Source organism: Pelophylax lessonae (assembly GCF_965119305.1).
Source record: "Pelophylax lessonae genome assembly, chromosome: 9".
Classification (NCBI taxonomy): domain Eukaryota; kingdom Metazoa; phylum Chordata; class Amphibia; order Anura; family Ranidae; genus Pelophylax; species Pelophylax lessonae.
Genome location: NC_138776.1, coordinates 249,128,707 through 249,151,546, shown reverse-complemented (window position 1 = coordinate 249,151,546; position 22,840 = coordinate 249,128,707). Strand labels below are relative to the sequence as shown.

General features: G+C 45.2%; 2 protein-coding genes across 2 annotated transcripts in view; both read left to right on the top strand.

The window, feature by feature from the left end:
* LOC309564360 (uncharacterized protein) overlaps positions 1-22,840 on the top strand; it is a 94,132-nt gene that overhangs the window by 33,712 nt on the left and 37,580 nt on the right. The window contains exon 5 of the mRNA XM_082268987.1: positions 7,695-7,838. Coding sequence (XP_082125113.1) covers positions 7,695-7,838 — 144 coding nt within the window. The remainder of the gene's footprint in view (positions 1-7,694; positions 7,839-22,840) is intronic.
* On the top strand, positions 8,817-18,103 carry LOC309562671 (uncharacterized protein). The gene is made up of 3 exons (XM_082266949.1): positions 8,817-9,020; positions 15,096-15,503; positions 16,695-18,103. The coding sequence occupies exons 1-3, from the start codon at positions 8,936-8,938 to the stop codon at positions 18,005-18,007; spliced, it is 1,806 nt and encodes a 601-aa protein (XP_082123075.1). The 5' UTR covers positions 8,817-8,935; the 3' UTR covers positions 18,008-18,103.

Here is a 22,840-nt window from a genome sequence, read left to right as displayed (position 1 = left end):
CCCACCCGCTAAATATATCTTTATTAACCTCTTACAGAAAATACCCACAGAGATAATGGTGAATTACTCATGGGTCCATAGTCCATGTAGTATGACACAATATCAAAAATTAAAAACATAAGGCATACAAAAATCTTGTGATTATACAAAATGCAGAAACCGGAAATGGAGCGAACTCCATCTTGGTCCTCACATATAGTGCTATACAACCCCCATATTGGGGCTCCAGATACAACTATCCCCGAATGTCATTATGTATGTGTATTGTCTTCTTTTTTGGAATCGGGTTTGTATTTTGTGGGAATGTCAGCAATATTTACTGAAGCACTGAGCACGTTTGGTTTATGTTGGAGGAGATCCGGGTGGGATCTCTTAAGTTATAAGTTTTACTTACTGTGCACTTTATTATGATATACAACACAAGAAAATAATTTCATACAATTTAATAATTTGATATTTTTTGAGCAGTAATTTATTAATAGTATATGTATTTCACTATCACACTTTAGTTTCACACTTTTTAAGCAGCGCTGATACATTTTCACACATATTTATAAAAGGGTTCCCCTTTTTCATCTAGGAGCAGCTTTAACATATAAGTGTGCAATATCTAGCCTAACCGCAGCTACCCCCATTACCATTCTGAACGATGTTACAGACAGCATAACGTTCTCCATGGCTTCTCCAGACTCCTTCACGTCCGTCACATGTGCTTAGGGTGAACCTGCTCTCATCTGTGAAAAGCACAGGGCGCCAGTGGTGGACCTGCCAATCCTGGTGTTTAACCACTTAAGCCCCGGAAGATTTTACCCCCTTCCTGACCAGGGGGTATTTTGCGATTCGGCACTGCGTGACTTTAACGGACAATTGCGCGGTCGTGCGACGCTGTACCTAAACGAATTTGACGTCCTTTTTTTTTCCCCACAAACAGAGCTTTCTTTTGGTGGTATTTGATCACCTGTGTGATTTTTTGATCATGCGCTATAAACAAAAAAAGAGCGACAATTTTGCAAAAATAACAATATTTTTCACATTTTTTTATATGAAATTCCCCCCCAAAAAATGTGAAAATCAAAATTTTTTAACATTTTCAGCCAATTTGTTTTATGCTACCTATGTTTGGTGAAAAAACCCGCAAAAAGCATATTTTGATTGGTTTGCGCAAAAGTTATCGCGTTTACTAACAAAGGGAAAGATTTTTGTCATTTTTGTTGTTTTTTTTTTAACGCGTAATGGCGGCGATCTGCGATTTTTTTTGGGACTGCGACATTGGGGCGGACAGATCGGACCCTTGACTGACATTTTTTACACTTTTGGGGTTACCAGTGACATTTCTCCAGTAATCAGTGCTATACATATGCACTGTTACTGAAAAATGACACTGGTAGTGAAGGGGTTAACTTTTTTTGAGAGGGAGGGGTGGTGTGTGTCCCTAAGGGCGTGATTCTAACTGTGATTGGCTGTGGCTTGAGCTGTAGGAACAGTGATGAACGGTCCTACATAGTAGAACCATATGATCACTGTTTCTACAGAGGGGAGAATGACAGGCGGCTTGTTTACATTAGCCGCCTGCCTTTCTCCCTCTCCACCCGACGATCGCGAGTGACCGGCAGACATCGGGTCCGCCGGTCACATGCGCGGGGGAGTCCGTGACCACGCGGGAGCTCGCCTCCGGCGGCGTGCGCTCGCTCCCCAGAGCCTCACAGGCTAGTGACGTACCCATACGTCACTTTGCCTGTGAGGGGCTGACCGCCGCAGTATATCTACTTGCGGCAGTCGTCAAGTGGTTAATGGCAAATGCCAATCGAGCTCCTAGGTGCCAGGCAGTGAGCACAGGGCCCACTAGAGGATGTCGGGCCCTCAGGCCACCCTCATGAAGTCTGTTTCTGATTGTTTAATCAGAGACATTCACTTCTGTGGCCTGCTGGAGGTAATTTTGTAGGGCTCTGGCAGTGCTCATCCTGTTCCTCCTTGCACAAAGGAGCAGATACCGGTCCTGCTGATGGGTTAAGGACATTCTACAGCCCTGTCCAGCTCTCCTAGAATAACTGCCTGCCTCCTGGAATCCCCTCCATGTTCCTGGGACTGTGCTGGGAGACACATCAAATTTTCTGGCAATGACACGTATTGATGTGCCATGCTGGAGGAGTTGGACTGCCTGTCCAACCTCTATAGGGTCCAGGTATGGCCTCATGCTACCAGTAGTGACACTGACCCCAGCCAAATGCAAAACTAGTGGCAAATACTCAGAAAAGAGGAGTAGGGAAAAAAATGTCAGTGGCCTCCACCTGTAAAAACATTTGTATTTTGGAGGTCGTCTCATTGTTGCCTATCTAGTGCACCTGTTGTTAAATTTCATTAACACCAAAGCAGCTGAAACTGATTAACAACCCCCTCTGCTATGTATCTGACCAGATCAATATCCCAGGAGTTTACGTGACTTGATACTATACTCTGATTAAAAAGTGTTCATTTAGACCGCATTCACACTGAAGCGGCACGACTTCGGGGGCGACCTGTGAAATCGCGTGCACCGCGACTTCAGCGCGACTTCGGCGCGACTTGCACGGACTTCATATAATGAATGTCAATGCAAGTCGCTCCGAGGCCGCCCTGATGTAGTACAGGACCCTCTTTCTGAGTCGGAGCGACTTGTGTCGCTCCTGTTAGCACTGCATGGACCGCGACAGACCGCGACTTGTCAGGCTGACAAGTCGCGGTAGTGTGAATGGAGACTTAATGTTTTTGAGCAGTGTATTTATACATAGATGACATCATAACATTTTTTTTGTTTTTTATTGGTTGAGCCAGATGGACTTGTGTCTTTTTCGTAAGTATGGTGGATGTCAACACATTCCAGTATATAGTAATGTGAGCCAATAATACTCTGTGTCATAAGATCAATAAAAATTGCGGAAATTACATAGTATGGTCCAAATAAAAGTTAAAACCGTATATTTAAGACATAACTGCATCCTAAAAAGCTTGACGCGTTTCGTGCGTTCGCTCCACTTTCTCAGGCTGCATGACATATCTGCAAAAGACATATTAATGCCAATATTGGTCTAATGTTTAACCCTCACATAGGGGAGAGGATAAGAGCGGGAGGAAAAGGATATCCATCCCTAGAATTCTTACGTATTGGTTAAAGTTCAAACATGTGGTACTACGAACTGAGGGCTGCTAGGAGTATCTGTCCCTTGAGCTGTGGTGATGAAGACCCGCAGATGGACCGGGCACACATATATAGATCCCCATGAGGATGAGGGTCTCAATGTTGTATTTTGTGATATTGTAAAATATTAGCGCAAACGTTCTATGGGATTAATAAATTATGTGTAACTATCATGTATTAGATACCATAAGTGAATATAACCCATGACCACTGTGACTTTGGAAAAACAGAAAGCCAGTGTGGATAAGGGGACATATCAGATGAACCATGACGCAGATGTAGGAAGAGCAATGAGCTAGTATGTGAGGTGTTGCATGGAACCCACCATGCAATTTCTCATGGAGGGGGCCAAAAGTAGAAAGGAGACACATTGCTGAAAAGAACCTATAGATAAAGAACCTCCCACGTAGTTACATTGTATTCCCACATGGAACCATGATCCAAATGTGATGTGCAGTTTGCCCAGGATGTGAGAGGACTATTGTCAGGGACACAGCCGTACTGGCATTTCTGCCAGTACTAGTCATGGACGCTCCTGGCTCAATCGACACAGCCCTCTGCTGGCCCGTCAGGGAAATGGCCGTAGGAGAACTGGCAACATTGCCAGTAATAGCAATGGTTGTTCCTGCCTCAATTGACACTGCCCTCTGCTGGCCTATAAAAGGTGGCCATAGGAGCCGACTCATTGCTGGATTATCTCTCAGCTTCCTGTGTTCCTGTGCTTCCTGTTTCCTGTTTGGACTTCCTGTTATGACCCAGCTTGTTTCTGAACCATCTGATCTCCTCCTGGTGTTTGACCCTCGGCTTGCCTCTCGGACTTTGCTCTTGCTACTACCTGCCTGTTTTCCCAGTGTATGACCCCAGCTTGCCTAAGGACTCTGTTTCTGCCTGCTCACCTGTGTATGACCCGGCTCGTCCCTGTTCTGCTACTTACCTTGCTCTTGGACTGATCACCGGTGTTTGACCCTCGGCCTGACTTTTGCTACTCCTCTAGTTACCTGCCTTACCCAGAGTTCCTGAAATCATCTGGTGCTCACCACAGGTGACCTGTGCTACTTGGGACGCTTCACCTCCTTTACCACTTCCAGGGGTGACTCGCACTGAGCTGCAAGGGAAGCCCTCTCTGCACTTCGGCCTCCATCCAGATTGTGACAACTATCTATTCCAAATGGAGATATTTGTGCACCCAGCATGACCACGAGTCCCTCCCAGTGTCCCGCTATCATGATAATTAAGGAGAGGCGACCTCTCCAGAGTGGCAGCCGCCGCTTAAAATTGGCGCCAACATACCCCCCTCAAAAAACAGCCAAGGTGTAGTGAAGGATGCGCCAACTCCATGATGCCCAACAATTAATCATTATGTTGAATATAGGGATGGAGGTACGTGACTGGTACTGGTTTGTAGTCTTTGACTACTATCCATGTATCTTTATGTATCCTTACTACAGATGGCAGACCTTACCTTGGTCTGTACTAACCTAGAGGATTTACAGTCCACATTTACATTAACTTTAGCACTTTTCCTTACACCTACGATGAAGCCATTTTGTTCAATTTCATGCGATCTGATTCTGTTGGGCTGGCTGGCTGTCCATGAACCCCGCTTCATTCCAGGTCCCAACAGCCCCCCTTTTAATTAATATGTCACATATAATTAAAAGCAATGTCCCATTCAGATAAAGGGACCACAAATCACTCTTGGAACGCCACTTCTGGTTTTGGTGCGTAATTAGTTACATAGTTACATAGTAGTTGAGTTTGAATAAAGACAATAGTCCATCCAGTTCAACCTGTGTAGGTGTGTGTGGATGTATTCATTTCCCATACCCCTGAATGTTTTGATCTTGGAGATGTACATCCAAGAGTCTTTTAAAAGTAGCCATACTCCACGCAGTTACCACCATTTGTGGAAGAGTTCTACAATCTTATTGACCTTACTGTAAAAAAAACCTTGCGTAGCCTGAGGTTAAATTGCTTCTCCTCTAGTCGCATTGTATGACCTTGTGTCCTCTTACATTCTTTGCGACTAACTCGTTTTTTTTCTGTGCTGAGATCACCGTTGAGGTATTTGTAAATCGCTATCATGCCCCCTCTCAGGCGTCACCGTTGAGGTATTTGTAAATCGCTATCATGCCCCTTATCAAGCGCTTGTAAACGCTCCTCATAATTTAGGTCCTCCAATCCCCTAACTAGCTTATGACACTTTTCCACTGCAAGTACCGGCTCGGCTCTGCTCGGCTCTGCTTGGCCCGGTTTGGTTTTCCACTGCTGGTACCGCATGGTACGGTGTTGGAACAGTTCGGTACGGTTTGGTATGGTTTGCATTTCCACTAAAGTAGTACTAAAGTTAGTGGGTGGGATAACAACGATTCTCTGACCAATCAGTGGCTAGTAGTGACAAACAGTCAAGACTGCATGCAAAGGATTGTGGGATATGGTACCGATACGGCCCAGTTGGAACCACAACTGAGGTGGTACTGTTTAAGCGAGCCGTACCGTTTGGTTCCATGTAGTGGAAAAGCGCCGCCGTACCGTACCGTTCCTACACCGTACCATGCGGTACCAGCAGTGGAAAAGCACAAAAGCGAGCCGAACCGTTCGGTTCCATGCAGTGGAAAAGCGCCATTAGTTGCCCTTCTTTGGACTCTTTCCAGTTCCAGCACATCCGTTCTGAGGATCGGTGACCAGAAATGGACAGAATACTCGACATGTGGCCAGACCAGAGTTTTATTAAGTGTTAGGATTATAGCAATGACATTGCCCAGCTCTGGCCAACACGTTGTGTCACGTACCTATGACTTCATCAGAGGAAAGCACAGGAGTTTTCACTCTGTTTATGTTTACTCAAAACAGGGGTAGATAAAAATAGGGAGGAGCTGAAATTATTTTTCGGAATAGAATGGTCCTTGGAATCCCTTATGTGTCAGTTATGTGCCTGAAAGCCTAGACATCAGCTTTTCTTATCTACCCCAGCAAGACCTTATATTATCTTTAAATTAGTGTTGAATTATAGGGTTGCTATAGCTTTCTGTAGTGCTTTCTATGCCTCCCATCAGTCAAAATCAAATTTTCTCCCTAAATGAGCCTGAGGTTAAAGCTGAACTTCAGGAGGCACCAGGGAAGGCAAAATATAGGCAGATTAACCACTTAAGCCCCAGAGGATTTGGCTGCTCAAAGACCAGGGCCTATTTTGCGATTTGGCATTGCCTGAATTTAACAGGCAATTGCGCAGTCGTGCGATGCTGTACCCAAATGAAATTGACGTTCTTTTTTTCCCACAAACAGAGCTTTCTTTTGGTGCTATTTGATCACCTGTGTGATTTTTACTTTTTGCGCTATAAACAAAAAAAGAGCGACAATTTTGAAAAAATAATATTTTTCACATTTTTTTTATATGAAATTCTCAAAAAAAAAGTGCAAACATCAAAATTGTTTAACATTTCAGGCCAATTTGTTTTCTGCTACATATTTTTGGTAAAAAAAAAATCGCAATAAGCGTATTTTGATTGGTTTGCGCAAAAGTTATTGCATTTACTAACTACGGGAAAGATTTATGTCATTTTTATTGTTTTTTTTTTTTTAACTAGTAATGGCGGCGATCTGCAATTTATTTTGCGGGACTTCGACATTGAGGCGGACAGATCGGACCCCTAACTGACATTTTTGACACTTTTGGGGGGACCAGTGACATTACTACAATAATCAGTGCTACATATATGCACTGTTACTGTAAAAATGACACTGGCAGGGAAGGGGTTAACTTTATTGGTGATCAAGGGGTTAAGTGTGTCCCTAGGGGTGTGATTCTAACTGTCAAGGGGCGTAGCTTGTGACTTAACCACAGAGACATACGATCTTACATAGCAGGATCGTATGATCTCTGCAGTTACACCAGGGAGAATGACAGGCGGCTTTGTTTACATCAGCCGCCTGCCTTTCTCCCTCTGCAGCGGGAGATCGCAAGTGGCCGGCGGACATAGGAGCCGCCGGTCACTCGCGCGGGGATGTCAGGGAACGAGCGGGTGGCAGGAGCGCGCCTCCGGTGGCGCGCGCTCGCCCCCTAGAGGCTTGTGGGCTAGCGATGTAGCGATATGTCGCTTTGCCCAGGAGGGGCTGACTGCCCGCAGTACATAGTCGTGCGGCGGTCGGCAAGTGGTTAAACTTACGCTATAAATGACCAACTAGGAGGAGGGTGGAGGAGGATTTTTTTTTTTTTAAACTAGGGTTCTGCTTTCATTTTTAGTAGGCTGCCGATGCTTACTTCATCACCTATCACCTTGATCTATCCAGACAAGCATTACTTGAAAAGATTAGGTTGTAATGTAGATATAGGCCAATGGAAGTACTTACAGTTATTATAGCCTGTTGATGTGATAAAGAAGTATGATCATCAAGTGTGATCATAATTTTTTTTATACCCGTTATAACTAGAATGGCCCCTATTAGTGGTTTATTTTTAAGTTTCTTCAATTGCACTTTATTTTGATATAATAATTTAGGGTTGTATCACTACACACAGGGCTTTCATGGTCAACATAACAACCTCCAGCATCCATTATCAAAATGTCAGCTTCATCCGAGAAGATTGGAGACAGATGGGAGTCAAATGACTGAGATTATATTAAATCTCACCCTGGAGATCATCTACCTGCTGACCGGAGAGGTGAGGAGGATTCTGGGAGGTCACATGACATCACTCTTATCTCTATTAATAAAACACAGACCTGACCGGAGAGGTGAGGAGGATTCTGGGAGGTCACATGACATCACTCTTATCTCTATTAATAAAACACAGACCTGACCGGAGAGGTGAGGAGGATTCTGGGAGGTCACATGACATCACTCTTATCTCTATTAATAAAACACAGAGCTGACCGGAGAGGTGAGGAGGATTCTGGGAGGTCACATGACATCACTCTTATCTCTATTAATAAAACACAGAGCTGACCGGAGAGGCGAGGAGGATTCTGGGAGGTCACATGACATCACTCTTATCTCTATTAATAAAACACAGAGCTGACCAGAGAGGTGAGGAGGATTCTGGGAGGTCACATGACATCACTCTTATCTCTATTAATAAAACACAGACCTGACCGGAGAGGTGAGGAGGATTCTGGGAGGTCACATGACATCACTCTTATCTCTATTAATAAAAAAGACCTGACTGGAAAGGTGAGGAGGATTCTGGGAGGTCACATGACATCACTCTTATCTCTATTAATAAAAAAGACCTGACCGGAGAGGTGAGGAGGATTCTGGGAGGTCACATGACATTATTCTTATCTCTATTAATAAAACACAGAGCTGACCGGAGAGGTGAGGAGGATTCTGGGAGGTCACATGACCTCACTCTTATCTCTATTAATTAAGTACAGACCTGACCAAGTGGGGAGGAGGAATCTGGAGTTGTCACCGTTCAACTTTATTTTCTGTAAGGTGGTCCAGCAAAGCCATGTAGCTAATGGTTCCTTTTTTTTATTTTTCTATTCTGAATTAGGATTTTACAATTTTTAAGAAATCTGGTGAGCGACTGACACCTAATTTACATTCCCATGTTTCCAGAAGATGGAGCAGAAACCACGATAAGAAGATCCTAGAAGTCACCAATAAGATCATTGAGCTGCTGACAGGAGAGGTGAGCGGTGCCGGGAATTCTGGGACATTATCCAGTAACAGACAAGGGATGTGTCTGGATGGTGACTGTATCATTGTGTGTGTCAGGTTCCTATAAGGTGTCAGGATGTCACTGTCTATTTCTCCATGGAGGAGTGGGAGTATATAGAAGGACACAAGGATCTCTACAAGGATGTTATGGTCGATAATCACAAATCCCTCAAGTCTTTAGGTAAGAGGAATTTTGATGAACTGTTATTTATAGTCACTTTGGGGTAAGGTGTCCTGTCCTAGCTGTTTTTTAGGTCTCGACCTTCACTTTAGGGCTGGAAATCAATAAAACCTGAGCACCACGTTTTACTTGTTTGTATAAAGATGGCTATAAGGCTCCGTTCACATGTAGGCATTTTGGGGCGTTTTTGGGGAGTTTTTCTGCTCTAGGATCAGCTCTCAAAACGCCCAACAAGACAAATCCTATTCATTTCAATGGCCCCTGTTCACATCTGAGCGTTCGCTGTGAGCAAAACGCCCAACGCTCAAAAAAGTACATGAGTTTCTTTTTGGGCAGATTACAGGCGTTTTCCATTGGTCTCTATTCAATCTAAAAACACCTGCACAAAAAACGCCTGTAAATCGCGGTAAAATCGCGGTAAAAAAACGCGCAAAAACGCTACGCTCAAGTGTGAATGTAGCCTAAATAAAATAACCATAGAACCCTTCCTAGTGTCCTTATTAGCTTTTCTAAGATTAATTCCGCTTCATGGGTCTGGTGGTAAGTGTGGACCTTTGTACCTTTCTTACAGTCTGATGTCTTTTAGGATGAGGTCTATACATAAATTAGTCATTGAACTCTCCCTAGAGTCCTTTTCTGAAATTAGCCTTTCTAAGATAAATTCATAGGTCTGTTGGTAAGTATGGACCTTCATACCATTATGGTCTGATGTACACTGCAGTATATAGCTAGGCCAGGGGTCTGCAACATTTAAGACATAAAGAGCCACTTGGACCCGTTTCCGAAGGAAAAATAAAAACTGGGAGCCGCAAAACCTACAAAAACCTACCGGGGGGGTCGAAAACAGGGACGTAATTAGAAATCATAGGGCCCCATAGCAAAATTTGCTATGCCCAATGATCATACCCCAATGCAGAGACCAGCGTACATGCCCCTTTCAATGCAGTGATCAGCATACATGCCCCCTTACAATGTAGTGACCAGCGTACATGCCCCTTTCAATGCAGTGACCAGCATACATGCCCCCTTACAATGTAGTGACCAGCATACATGCCCCCTTACAATGTAGTGACCAGCATACATGTCCCTTTCAATGCAGTGACCAGCATACATGCCCTCTTTCAATGCAGAGACCAGCGTGTTTTCATGCCCCCTTCAAAGCAGTGTGTGCCCCCCCTGAGGCATCACTTCACTTGCCTCACACTGGTGCCTGGCGTGCTGCTGCTGACGTCTTCTTCGTCCTGCATGCACGCCGCTGCCCTCCTCTCCGACAGCGGGCGGGAAGGTGACGTCGGGACGGTGCGTGACTGACGCACGCATCGCCCCCCACGCGACGTCACAGCCAGGACAGCGCCACAGTGGGGAGTGTCGGGGCGCACAGTGCGCCTCCTCCCCTCGCTATCATCCACCCAGTAGCCACGGCAAAGGTTCAAAAGAGCCGCATGCGGCTCCGGAGCCGCGGGTTGCAGACCTATGAGCTAGGCTAATGTTCTTTTTTATGAAGTAGATTCTATTGGCTGCAATGGTACCAACCAATTGGCCAAAGAACACGTGACACTGGTACCAAACATGAAAATGATATTATAAGTATCAACCAGCATGGATTTATGAAGGACCTTTCTTGTCAGACCAACCTACTAATATTATATGCGGAAGTTAGTAGTAATTTAAAGAGGAAGTAAACCCTCCTCTGCAAGTTGTACCTATAGGTAAGCCTATATTAAGGCTTACCTATAGGTACTGTAAATATCTCCTAAACATGCACCGTTTAGGAGATATTTACCTTACATGCAGCCAGTGACATCACTGGCGCATGCAATCTGAAGGAACGGCCGCTGGTGCCGTTCCTTCAGAGCCCCGCGTCGTGACCGTTGGCTCTGGCGTGCATGCTCGGGAGTGACATGATCGCGGGTCCAGCCAATCAGATGGCCGGATGCCGCGAACCCGGAAGAAGGGTGACAGAACATGTCACCCATGGGAGAAGTGAGCGGTCGGCGCTTCGGGGCTTCGTTCTAAGGTAAGTATATCATAATGAGCTAGTATGCGATGCATACTAGCTCATTATGTGTTTGTCTTTCAGGTGAACTTTTTGAAGAAAAAAATTCTGAGGTTTACAACCTCTTTAAAGAGAGTGAGGCCAGTGGAAATGGCTGCCTTGTGGGATTGCTACATCACATCTATCCCAGGAGGCAGTGTGGTTACTAAGCCGCAACTTTGCAGCACATCTTTGTGCACAAAAATGCCATATTAGCCTTTCTAAGATTAATTCAGCTTCATAGGTCTGGTGGTCAGTGTGGACCTTCGTACCTTTCTTACGGTCTGATGTCTTTTGGGATGAGGTCTATGCATTAATTAGCCATAGCACCTTCCCTAGAGTCCTTTTCTGAAATTATCCTTTCTAAAATTGAATTCAGCTTCATGGGTCTGGTGGTAAATGTGGACCATCATACCATTCTTATGGTCTAATGTACACTAGATAGCTAGGCCATTGTTCATTTTTATCAAGTCAATCATATTGACTGGAATGGTACCAAGGAATTGGCCAAAGAACATGTTATACTGGTATCAAACAAGTATTGAGATGTATGCCAGGAAGCTTCCGACCAGTCAGCCTTACATCAGTAGTATGCAAGGTATGGGAAGGAATCGTATGGGACTATATTCAAGAATTTGCCTACGAAAATGATATCATAAGTATCATCCATCATGGATTTTTGAAGGACCTTTCTTGTCAGACCAACCTACTAACATTGTTTGAGAAAGTGAGGCCAGCGGATGTTGCTGCCTTGTGGGATTGCTAAATCACAGTTACATAGTAGGTGAGGTTGAATAAAGACAATAGTCCATCCAGTTCAACCTGTGTAGGCGTGTGTGGCCGTAATCATCTCACATAGCACTGAATGTTCTGATCCTTGAGATGTACGTCTAAGAGTCTTTTGAAAGCCACCATACTACCCGCAGAAACCACCTCTTGTGGTAGAGAATTCCACAATCTTGTAGCCCTAACAGTAAAGTACCCCCCACGTTGCCTGAGGTTAAAACGCTTCTCCTCTAATCGCATTGTATGCCCTCGAGTCCTCATGCAATCCCTTCGACTGAACAGCTTTTTTTCTAAGCTGAGATCCCCATTGAGATATTTAAAAATTGCTATCATGTCCCCCCTCAGGCGTCTCTTCTCCAGGGAGAATAAATCAAGCGATTGCAGACGCTCTTCATAATTAAGGTCCTCCAATTCCCTAATTAGTTTAGTTATCCCAGGAGGTAGGGTGGTTACTGTGCCTCCACTTTTTCGCACATCACCAGCAGTGGATTTTTGCATGTGCGCACAAATGTCAACAAGCTCTGTAATGGCAATCCAAGAGCTGGTGGCATGCAAATGCGCAGAAATCTAACGTACTTGAGTAGATACACCTCCAGTCTCTGCCAGGTCCCAGATACCTGGAAGGCACCAGTGCCACATTTGCACACATGTCAGATTTTGTACAATTGTGGTGAAGAAGAGTTATGGGGGGAGAACGTACATGCAGTGGTTAAGTTCCACTTTAAGAATATATACATCAATAGAATCACACTTTAAGCTCCATTGGCAATGAAGAAATCGTATGTACATGCATAGAAAACTGGTTACAGAAACATGTCCAGAGGGTACGGCTAGATGGCTCATTTTCTGCAGGGTCTAAGATAGGGAACGGAGTGCCCCAGGGTTCAGTCCTGGGACAAATTCTGTTCATCTTGTTTACAAATGGGAATAAACAGCTCGATCTCAGTGTTTGCTGATGATCCCAAGCTATGTAGGGCAATTACATGACAATAGGACATAGAATCTCTACGATAAGACCTTCATAAAGGGTGTCATCAAAATTCATGTTGTGGCCACATGTCCTTTCTAGTGTCCTTCAAAGGTACACAAAATCTCAAGGCAGTTCTGACGTGATTGTTACTTACCATCCCTGGGAAACCTGAGCTTGGGACGATGCACACAACCACCTTGATGAAATTAACTTAACATCTGAAGCTCCAGTTCTCCTCAGAAGCCTTCCATTATGCCATGGTCCCTCCATTCCTCCCCATCATGTCAGAGAACCCCCATAACAGAGTCCCCTCTTCCTATCAGAACCCTACCTTAATTCAGCAGCATGGCAGAGGGCAGGATGTGGAGCTGTTCTTGATTGAGATGTACTCTGTCCTCTTCTGAATTCTGGGGTGGCCTTGAATGCCACCTGCCCTGGATTGGTGTCATGATTTGCCATGGTGCTGGTGGGACACCATAAGTCTTGGCCCTAGAGCTTCAGAGCTTGGCTATTGTTTAACATTGTTTTTTACATTTTTTAAAAAAATAATTTTTTACTATTTTTTACAAGGCTGCTGGGGGGGGGGGGGGCTTAGGTGAAATAACAGGGGTCTAAACAGACCCCCTAAATCTCACCTTTGAGACAGAGAAAGGAACTGAGGACACATATTCTTCAATTCCTTTCTCTGCAGCCTCAGCTGCACTGCAGATAAATGAACAGGAGAAAGAGGCTCCTGTTCATTAATAAACCAATGTTTACTATGCTTCAGTTATGAATGAACACAATGATCACTTATTGTTTTCATTCACTAAAGGAAGGGGCCGGTAAATCACATGTTCCCCCCGCTCTCCATCCTGAACATCCTCCTATGTGCCCACAGCAGCCAGTAGTAGGGGAAAGCCGGTAGCGCTGTGAGGGGACACACAGCAGCCTGCAGGGGAATCAGATGTGGGCAGGACAAGGAGGGGGATCGGGGCCTATGCCGCTGTCTACAGCAGCTGAAAGCCGGTTTCTCCCTCTCTCCCTCCCGCCTACTTTTAGCTACTGTAGAGAGCTGCGTATGGCATTGTTTCTGTAATTGCCGCAGTATTGATGTTCCTCCCTTCCTGCCCACATCTGATTCCCCCTGCTGCCTGGGCCTCCCTGTTTGCCAGGACAGGTGGTACCCCCTTATCGATGGCCCCAGGGGAACCTAAATGGCACCCAAGTTGAGGAACGTTGGTATAGTGTTACTACTCTAGTCATATGCTGACCCACCTTGGAGGAATCTAGTTAAATTGTGGTTGTAAAAAAGGAAACCCACAGAAACCTAGGAAGGATATACAAACTCCATATTGACAGCGTTGGTGGTAATTGACCTTTTGGTGGGCGGAGCTAAGCAATCAGTTTCAGAGATATAAGAGTGTAGTCAGTGATAACCCAGACCAGTGCCCACCTAAAATATTCCATTTGGCTCTGGTCATAATGGCAGTATGGTGGCTTTGTGGTTTTCACTTCTGCCCTGCAACACTGGGGTCCTCAGTTCCAACTTCAACAAGGACACTACCTGCATGGAGTCTCATGTCCCCCCTGTGATTTCTAGGGATGCACCGATCCGATATTAGGATCGGATATCGGCACATAATGGCCATAATAGCTGGATCGGGGGATCGGTAAAATTAACAGATCCACGGCCGATCCGGTTTTGCTCTTTACATAGCTATGAGGGAGCAGAGAACAGCTGTCAAAGAGGAAAAAAAAAATGTTGCCTATCTCCCAGTTAAGTAAACACAATGAATACAATGTATCTTTTCGTTCCGTCTGCCGGAGGAGGGAAGTTTAACCTCTTAAATGCACAATTGTTATAAGGTATCTGCCGATACCGATACCGATCCGGAAGTATTATTTTGTTATAAGCTCACAAAACAGTACTTCCGGATCGGACTCGGGATCGGCGATTTCACAAAGCAAAAGATCGGCATCGGGATCGGTGCCCAAAAAGTCGGATCGGTGCATCCCTAGTGATTGCATGGGATTCCTCAGGGTTCTCAGATTTCCTCCAACACTTATATATATAAGTTTGTCATTTGTAATATAGTTTGTCACTGGAACATGGCAAATGTTCCAGGGACAGCTGTTAAAGGGGCTAATTCCTTCACTTTGGTCATAAATGTGGAACAGGAAATGACAAAATTTCTCCCGACGGGGATACAAATAGCATTAAAAATGCTCTATCCAAAAGCTAGGAAAAAAAGTTTTGTGGGTCTTCTATCTTTGGTTTCTATGCATTATGTTTATGTTACAGAAGAAGGGGATGACCCCGAAGCAGATGCCTTAGAAAGAGACCTTCTTTCAGGTTATGATGTGGAGCAATACAAAGCCCGTAGTGTGGATGGACGTAGGTCAGATGACTTCCCTGATGATTGTGATCGTACATCCATATTTATAAAGGAGGAGGCATTGGATGCCGAAGAGACCGAGGTGATGGTGGTGGAGGAGCCAGAGATGGAATTCATGGAAAGTCCTACCGACCACAATTTCGACTTATATCATCACACGTATCCTAACGACCTTCTATCCTACAAATCACCAGAACTTATGGACTCTGACAATGACACCGGTGATGAAGGCCATCGTATCGGGAAGCTCTGCCACCGCAGATCACGGTGTCAAAGGAGAAGCAAGGGCATCAAACCATCAAAGGGCAAAGATGGTGAGACATTTTTGTATGTAACTTTGGTAAATCCCGGAGTGAGGGGTTCAGGGTTGCGTCCAAACATCCTTGCCCCTTACCAAGTTCAACATGGGTCTGCTAGGGCAGGAAAACATTTGGAGGTTGTTTTATGAACTTTTCGATCGTATTGGCAAGTCAGGCCAACCATTCCCCTAGTAACAAAACAAGAATCCATTGTTTCAGGCATGCGCTGGAAAAATAGATTGCAAATAGCTTATCCATGCATCTCATCTAATTAACTGTTATTACTTATAGATTATTTAATTATGTCACCAGAATAAAGAAAGAATAGTTGGGGAATCTTCAGATAAAGATACATGTTCCATCATCCCAGGACAACAAGAATAGGGAAGATTTTCTCTTTATTGTTTATCTTGGGAAGAAGGAATTTTGCAATTACCTACTTGCCGCCTGCCCACAGTAGATTTACTGCAGACGGCCGGCAAAGGCAGGCTGGACAATGTACCTGTACATCACCGGTTCGGCTGACCAGTGCTGTGATTGGACACAGCATGAGTTTTGCAGCAGATTTCAGCCAATCATTTTGGCTGGAACTTGCTGATTGGCTGTGTCCAGTCGCACACAGAGTTCTGTGTTTACAAACAGTACAGTAAGGGTCAATTCACACTAGCGCGACTTTTCAGTCGACTTGGTCGCCTGACTAAGTCGCGGTCGGTCGCCTGCCATTGATTAGCACAGGACCCGTTCTAATAGGAGCGATACAAGTCGCTCCGACTTAGAAAAAGTGTGTCCCTAGGGGCGTGTTTCTAACTGTGCAGGGATGTGGCTGTGTGTGTAACAGCAGAGATCAACGGTCCTACACAGCAGGACCGTTTGATCCCTGCTGTTACACAAGGGAGAATGACAGGCGGCTGTGTTTACATTAGCCGCCTGCCTTTCTCCCTCTGTAACTGACGATCGCGAGTGACATCGGGTCCGCCGGTCACTCGCGCGGAGGTGTCCGTGAACGAGCGGGAGCGTGCCTCCAGCGGCGCGCGCTCGCCCCCTTTTGGCTCACAGGCTAGTGACATAACGGTACGTCACTTTGCCTGCACGGGGCTGAGCGCCGCAGTATATGTACTTGCGGCGGGCGGCAAGTGGTTAAAAGTTCTGTGGCTTTTGATTTTCTGTAATTTTTATATATATCTATATATTTTTATTTTTTTACAGTGGGGAGTCGTGATGTAGATTTCTCAGCAGCAGGTTATAGAAGTGGATATAGCAGTGGCAGTGATCAGGCTGCCGATTGTACAAGTAGAGACAGTTCCAAGACAAGACTAGGATCTCCAGAACCGGCTATGGAAGATGATCCAGACCAATATCTAAGCCCAGATACTTTGCTGGTCATCAAAAAGGAGCCATCTTCCTCCGATGATGAACATTTTGAGACTATAGCTGTTAAAATCAAGGAGGATCTAAATTTGATGGAAATGAACCCTTACTCTGCAAAGAATTCCACTCATATGGAAACCATGTCTATTATCAATGCAGATGGTACAGTATCTTATATAAAAAAGGAGGCGACTTTGGAGGATGATGACTACAGCGATGTGGGTACAGTCACAGATTCAAAAGAATGTATGGCGAGCCCTCTAAGACAGGTCTCTGACTCTGGCCAAAAATGTCCTGGAGGTATCAAAAGGTTGTCAAGTCTTCCAGAGACAAAGTCCCAAGATCATATAGGGTGGTCGAAGATATACCAAAGGGCTGCGGAAGCAAGAAATCCGTTTACGTGCACTGATTGCGGGAAATCTTTCGCTTGTAATTCTGCTCTTGAAACCCACAGCCGCGTCCACACGGGTGAAAAACCATTCTCATGTTCTAAGTGTGGTAAAAGTTTCATGAGAATCGCCGGACTGTGTGCCCATGAAAAGGTCCACACTCGAGAGCGACCGTTTCACTGCTCGGAGTGTGGCAGATGTTTTTCTTCCAAATCCCATTTTGTGAGGCACCAGGTGATTCACTCAGCAAAGATTCCAGGTTCAGATTGTGAGAAAGGCATTGATAGTGGCCTGGATTTTGTTGGTCAGGTGAAGATTCAAGCCCAAGAAGAGCCATATCCTTGCTTGGAAGGTGAGGCATTGCCCGGCCAGGAGGATCTAACTCGTCCCTGCAGAACACTACCAGTGGAGAAGCTAAATTCTTGTCCTGAGTGTGGCAAATGTTTTGAGTTAAGATCCTCTCTTCTTTTGCACCAGAAAACCCACAAAGAAAAGCAGCAACTGCCATGTCCATATTGCAGTAAATGTTTTCCAAGCCGCTCTCATCTTGAGCGCCATGAACGGATTCATACAGGGGAGAAACCCTTCTCATGTTCCTACTGTGACAAAAAGTTTGCCAACCGCTCTTCTGTTGCAGTTCATCAACGAATTCACACGGGGGAGAAGCCATATTTTTGCTTGGTATGCGGAAGGTGCTTCACTGATCTCTCTGGCCTTGTTGTCCATAAGAGAAAACACGACAGAGCGATAGAAAATGCTTGAACGTTTTGAACGCGTGGAATGTTGCCTTTAGAGGTGAACTGATCAGTTCACTACTGATCGGGCAGATCTGATATTTTTTAAGCAAACTGCAACTCAAAAATTCTCAAAAATGTATCCCCAGCCAAATCTTTTTTTTAAGTTTTGTATGGACTCGAAAAGGGTTAGACCAGGGGTGTCATTGCAGTGTGGTTGCCCTCAAAGAGTTGGTTATATCTGGGTGCACTACATACAGAGTGCAGGGTTCAGGAGTGTGTTATGTACAGAGTTCAGGATTATGTTACGTACAGAGTTCAGGATTATGCTACGTACAGAATGCAGGGTTCAGGAGTGCATTATGTAACGAGTGCAGGGTTCAGGATTACGTTACATACAGAGTACAGAGTTCAGGATTACCCTACGTACAAAATGCAGGGTTCAGGAGTGTGTTATGTAAAGAGTGCAGGGTTCAGGATTAGGTGACAAACAATGAGCAGGGTTCAGGATTATGCTATGTACAGAATGCATGGTTCAGGATTGCATTACGTACAGGGTACAGATTTCAGAAATATGTTATGTGCAGAGTGCAGAGTTCAAGATTACATTATGTACAGAATGCAGAGTTCAGGAGTACGTTACGTACAGAGTGCAGAGTTCAAGAGTGTGTTATGTAGAGTGCAGGGTTCAGGATTACGTTACAAACAATGTGCAGGGTTCAGGATTACGCTAAGTACAGAATGCATGGTTCAGGATTGCATTACGTACAGAGTGCAGAGTTCAGGAATACGTTACGTACAGAGTGCAGAGTTCGGGATTACACTACCTACAGAATGCAGCTTTCAGGAGTCGTTATGTACAGAGTGTAGAGTTTAGGATTACGCTACAACTGTGCAGGGTTCAGGATTACACTAAAAACAATGTGCAGGGTTCAGGATTACGCTACGTACAGAATGCATGGTTCAGGATTGCGTTACGTACAGAGTGCAGAGTTCAAGATTACGTTACATACAGAGTGCAGAGTTCAGGATTACGCTACTTACAGAATGCAGGGTTCAGGAGTGCATTATGTACAGAGTTCAGGAGTACGCTATGTACAGAGTGCAGAATTCAGGGGTGCGTTAGGTACAGAGTGCAGAACTCAGGGGTGCGTTAGGTACAGAGTGCAGAATTCAGGGGTGCGTTAGGTACAGAGTGCAGAGTTCAGGGGTGCACTAGGTACAGAGCGCTGTTCCAGGGGTGCTCTATGCACAGAGTGCAGAGTTCAGGAGTGCACTACCTACAGAGTGCAGGGGTTAGGGGTGCACTATGTACAGAGTGGAGCAGAGCAGAGGGTGAAAGCCGGAGGTTGCATAATGGAATTTTGCCACATTCTGCCTGCAAAACTGGATGGGAGGGCCACATGATAATGCCTGGCGGGCCTTGTGTTTGATATATGTGGGATAGATTTTTATTGCTGCTTGTGTTTCCATAGGGTCAATCTTTCAATGAAAATACCTGTTTCAGTAACAACTGTCTTGGAGGACATTTGCCTCAATTTGGAGAGCCATCCTCTCTCTTCCTGTTGGTTCTCTGAGACAGGAAGTAAAGGGCAAATCTCCCCAGTGGGACACAATAAAACAAAACCTTGTAATAAACATCCCTTGCTCTATCTAAAGCCAACAAATACATGATTTGGCTAGAGATACAGTTTAAAGGAATCTTTTTCTTGGAAGGCTGCCACTTCTTATTCTGCAAATACTAGTTTCCTGGATTTGAAACAGAACCTCCCTGTAGCCGCACATCGGAATGATCCCATCAGTTGGTAGCGTGTGGCAACCTCAGCCTGGGTTCCAACTCTAACACACCACCAACTGATGGGATCAGTCCGATGTGCTGGTACAGGGAGATTTTCTTACATACTCTGTGAAGGTTGGACCCGGGACGAGCCCCCCCAAGCATGCACTCATAACAGTGGATTCCGAAGACTTATACCCCTTATGAAGTCTGAGAGGCTCACACTTTCTTTTAGGTAACATTCGTTTCCTGAATGTCTCACTGACCATCTGGATTCATTACTTTGAGTCACTGACACTGAAAAAGTACGGAGATAACTTCTGACTTTACTCTGGAACTTCTGTTCACTTGTACAATTGTGTCCAAAGGTGATATAGTCTGTGCCCAAAAAACTCAATATAAAGTGAATAGTGTCCATAAAATACTTGTGTCAAAAAACAGCTCTTTGGAATAGGTAAGGTGGGTCCCTTTAATGCCTCTAATTCAAATGTGGGTATGTACGCTCTTCCACCGACACCACATGCACAACCCACTTACCAGATGCCTCAAGGTTATTGGCAGTAGGTATAAATCCACAGACAAGAGTGAAGACAGCGCAGCGCCTTCTAAGTGCAGCAAGACATTTATTGCAGTATGTGCAGCAGTAATACACTCACATTTAGTCGGTGAATAAGATGCAGTAAGTCAAGTAATGTAGATCATCAGGGGCATCACCGGAGCGGGTCCTGGTGGTGGAGGCAGTGGATCCCGGTGAGAGCGGCAGGGAGGGTTCCTCCTTGTGTGCAGGGATGGCCTCGGTGGTGTCCCTGCATGATCTACATTACTTGACTTACTGCATCTTAATCACCGACTAAATGTGAGTGTATTACTGCTGCACACACTGCAATAAATGTCTTGCTGCATTTAGAAGGCGCTGCGCTGTCTTCCCTCTTGTCTCCCCCCAGAGATCTCTTCTGTCTCTTCCGCCTGCAGCCGCTACAGTGGACAGCTACCCCCTGAACTTTTTGGGGGTCCCCCTACCCCTGGTGTTTCCCTTCCCCCCCCTCCCCCGGGTCCCCAGGACCAGACTGTATTGAGACCTCTTCTTGCGCCAATTCACCACTAAACCATAAATCCACAGCAATCTCCTTATATCCAGATATTGAAGCACCTCTTGCTCAATCCCAAATCACAAGTTATAGTGGTTCACTCGGTCCCATCATGATTGAGGAGGTATGAAGAGGAAGAGAGGAGGCACATCCAAGCCAGTTATTGTATGACCTTTTACAAGTCCCTGAGGGGTTTTTGCTTCTGTTTCAGGAGAACTTGTAATCTCATCCACAGGCTATTTAGAATCTTGTCAGTTTATTTGTATTTTTTCACTCGTACAATGCCTGAGTAGCTACTAAAGCCAGAGGATCAGAATAACATCCAGGCAACTAGCCACTCGTGCTACAAGGAGCACGCTGATTGGAGTCACATTGGAGAGCCATCCTCATACTTCCTGTTGTGTCTCCGAGAGAGAAATGAGTTAATCGATCTGCTGCTGGTAGCGTAGGGAGGACCTGTGTCTCAGAGAGAGAAATGAGTTAATCGATCTGATGCTGGTAGCGTAGGGAGGACCTGTAGGTGCTATTTAAAGTACAACTAAAGGTTTGTTGCCACGCTATCCCAGGAAGCTGCATTAGCTGGACTTCACTGGCAATCTCAATAGAAATTTGTGGGACTAGAAGAAGAGTTCAACGATTAGCATTCTCAATATTTTCTTGTTACAGGGCCTTTAATAGAGGCGCACACATTTATTGATCTTTTCGTTTTACACTCTACGCTTGCCAGTTGGGATTCCTTCACATGGTGGTTTGTAAATTAGGCCATTCCGAGGAGGGTTGCAGTTTGTGTAGAATGAACCAGACCTGTCTGATTCTAGATAGATCCAAAATCGTTTGGTTCATGTCTGATGTCATGACTGCTCAAGTCTTTTAAATTAAGATAGTAAAAAATATTTTATATAGGTATTATTATGGTTTTATCAAATAAAATGCACAAAAGTCAGTGTGCAGAAATTATGTTGTTTATTCTATTTTAGTCGTTGATATAGTGTTGGTATATCCTTGGGTAAGAAACCAGAAAATTTGTCTTTCAGTGTATGTATAATGTACTGCCAGAAAGTTCAACTCAAGGAACACCTTCCCTATTCCTTCCCTTGGAGCACTCCCATCTTTCCCCTTGAGGCACATCCTTCATTCCTCCTTTTGGAGTTTCCCCCGACTCCTCCCCTTGATGTAACCTCCCCCCATCCCTACCCTTTAAACGCCAGCCCCACACTTCCCATTGGTGCACACCCATTTTGGAGCACTACTTCCTTCACTTGGAGTGACCTTTCCATCCACCCCCTTCTTCCCCTTGGGATATCCTCCATTCCTCCCCTTGGTATACCCACACATCTCTACCCTTTAAACACTAACCCAACACTTCCCATTGGTGCTCCCACCATTTATTTTTTTGGAGCACTACCCCCTTCCTTCCCTTGGAGCGACCTTTCCATTTCTCCCTGTGGAGCACCCCTGTGCTTCCCCCTGGAGCATCCTCTATTTCTCCCCTTGGTATATCCCCACATCTCCACCCTTTGAACACCAACCCCACCCTTCCCATTGGTGCACCCCTTATTTCTTTTTTTGTAGTACTATCCCCCTCCTTTCCTTGGAGCAACCTTTCCATTCTCCCCAGTGGAGCACCTCCCTTCTTCCCCTTGGGATATCCTCCATTCCTCCCCTTGGTATGCCCACACATCTCTACCCTTTGAACACTAACCCAACACTTCCCACTGGTGCACCCCCATTTATTTTTTTTGAAGCACTACCCCCTTCCTTCCCTTGGAGCGACCTTTCCATTTCTCCCTGTGGAGCACCCCTGTGCTTCCCCCTGGAGCATCCTCTATTTCTCCCCTTGGTATATCCCCACATCTCCACCCTTTGAACACCAACCCCACACTTCCCATTGGTGCACCCCTTATTTCTTTTTTTGTAGTACTATCCCCCTCCTTTCTTTGGAGCAACCTTTCCATTCTCCCCAGTGGAGCACCTCCCTTCTTCCCCTTGGGGTATG

Coding starts and splice junctions, on each gene's coding strand:
- LOC309562671 (XM_082266949.1), top strand. CDS start 8,936: ATGGAGGAGTGGGAGTATATAGAAGGACACAAGGATCTCTACAAGGAT. Junction 9,021..15,095: donor CAAATCCCTCAAGTCTTTAG/GTAAGAGGAATT, acceptor TTTATGTTACAG/AAGAAGGGGATGACCCCGAA. Junction 15,504..16,694: donor ACCATCAAAGGGCAAAGATG/GTGAGACATTTT, acceptor ATTTTTTTACAG/TGGGGAGTCGTGATGTAGAT.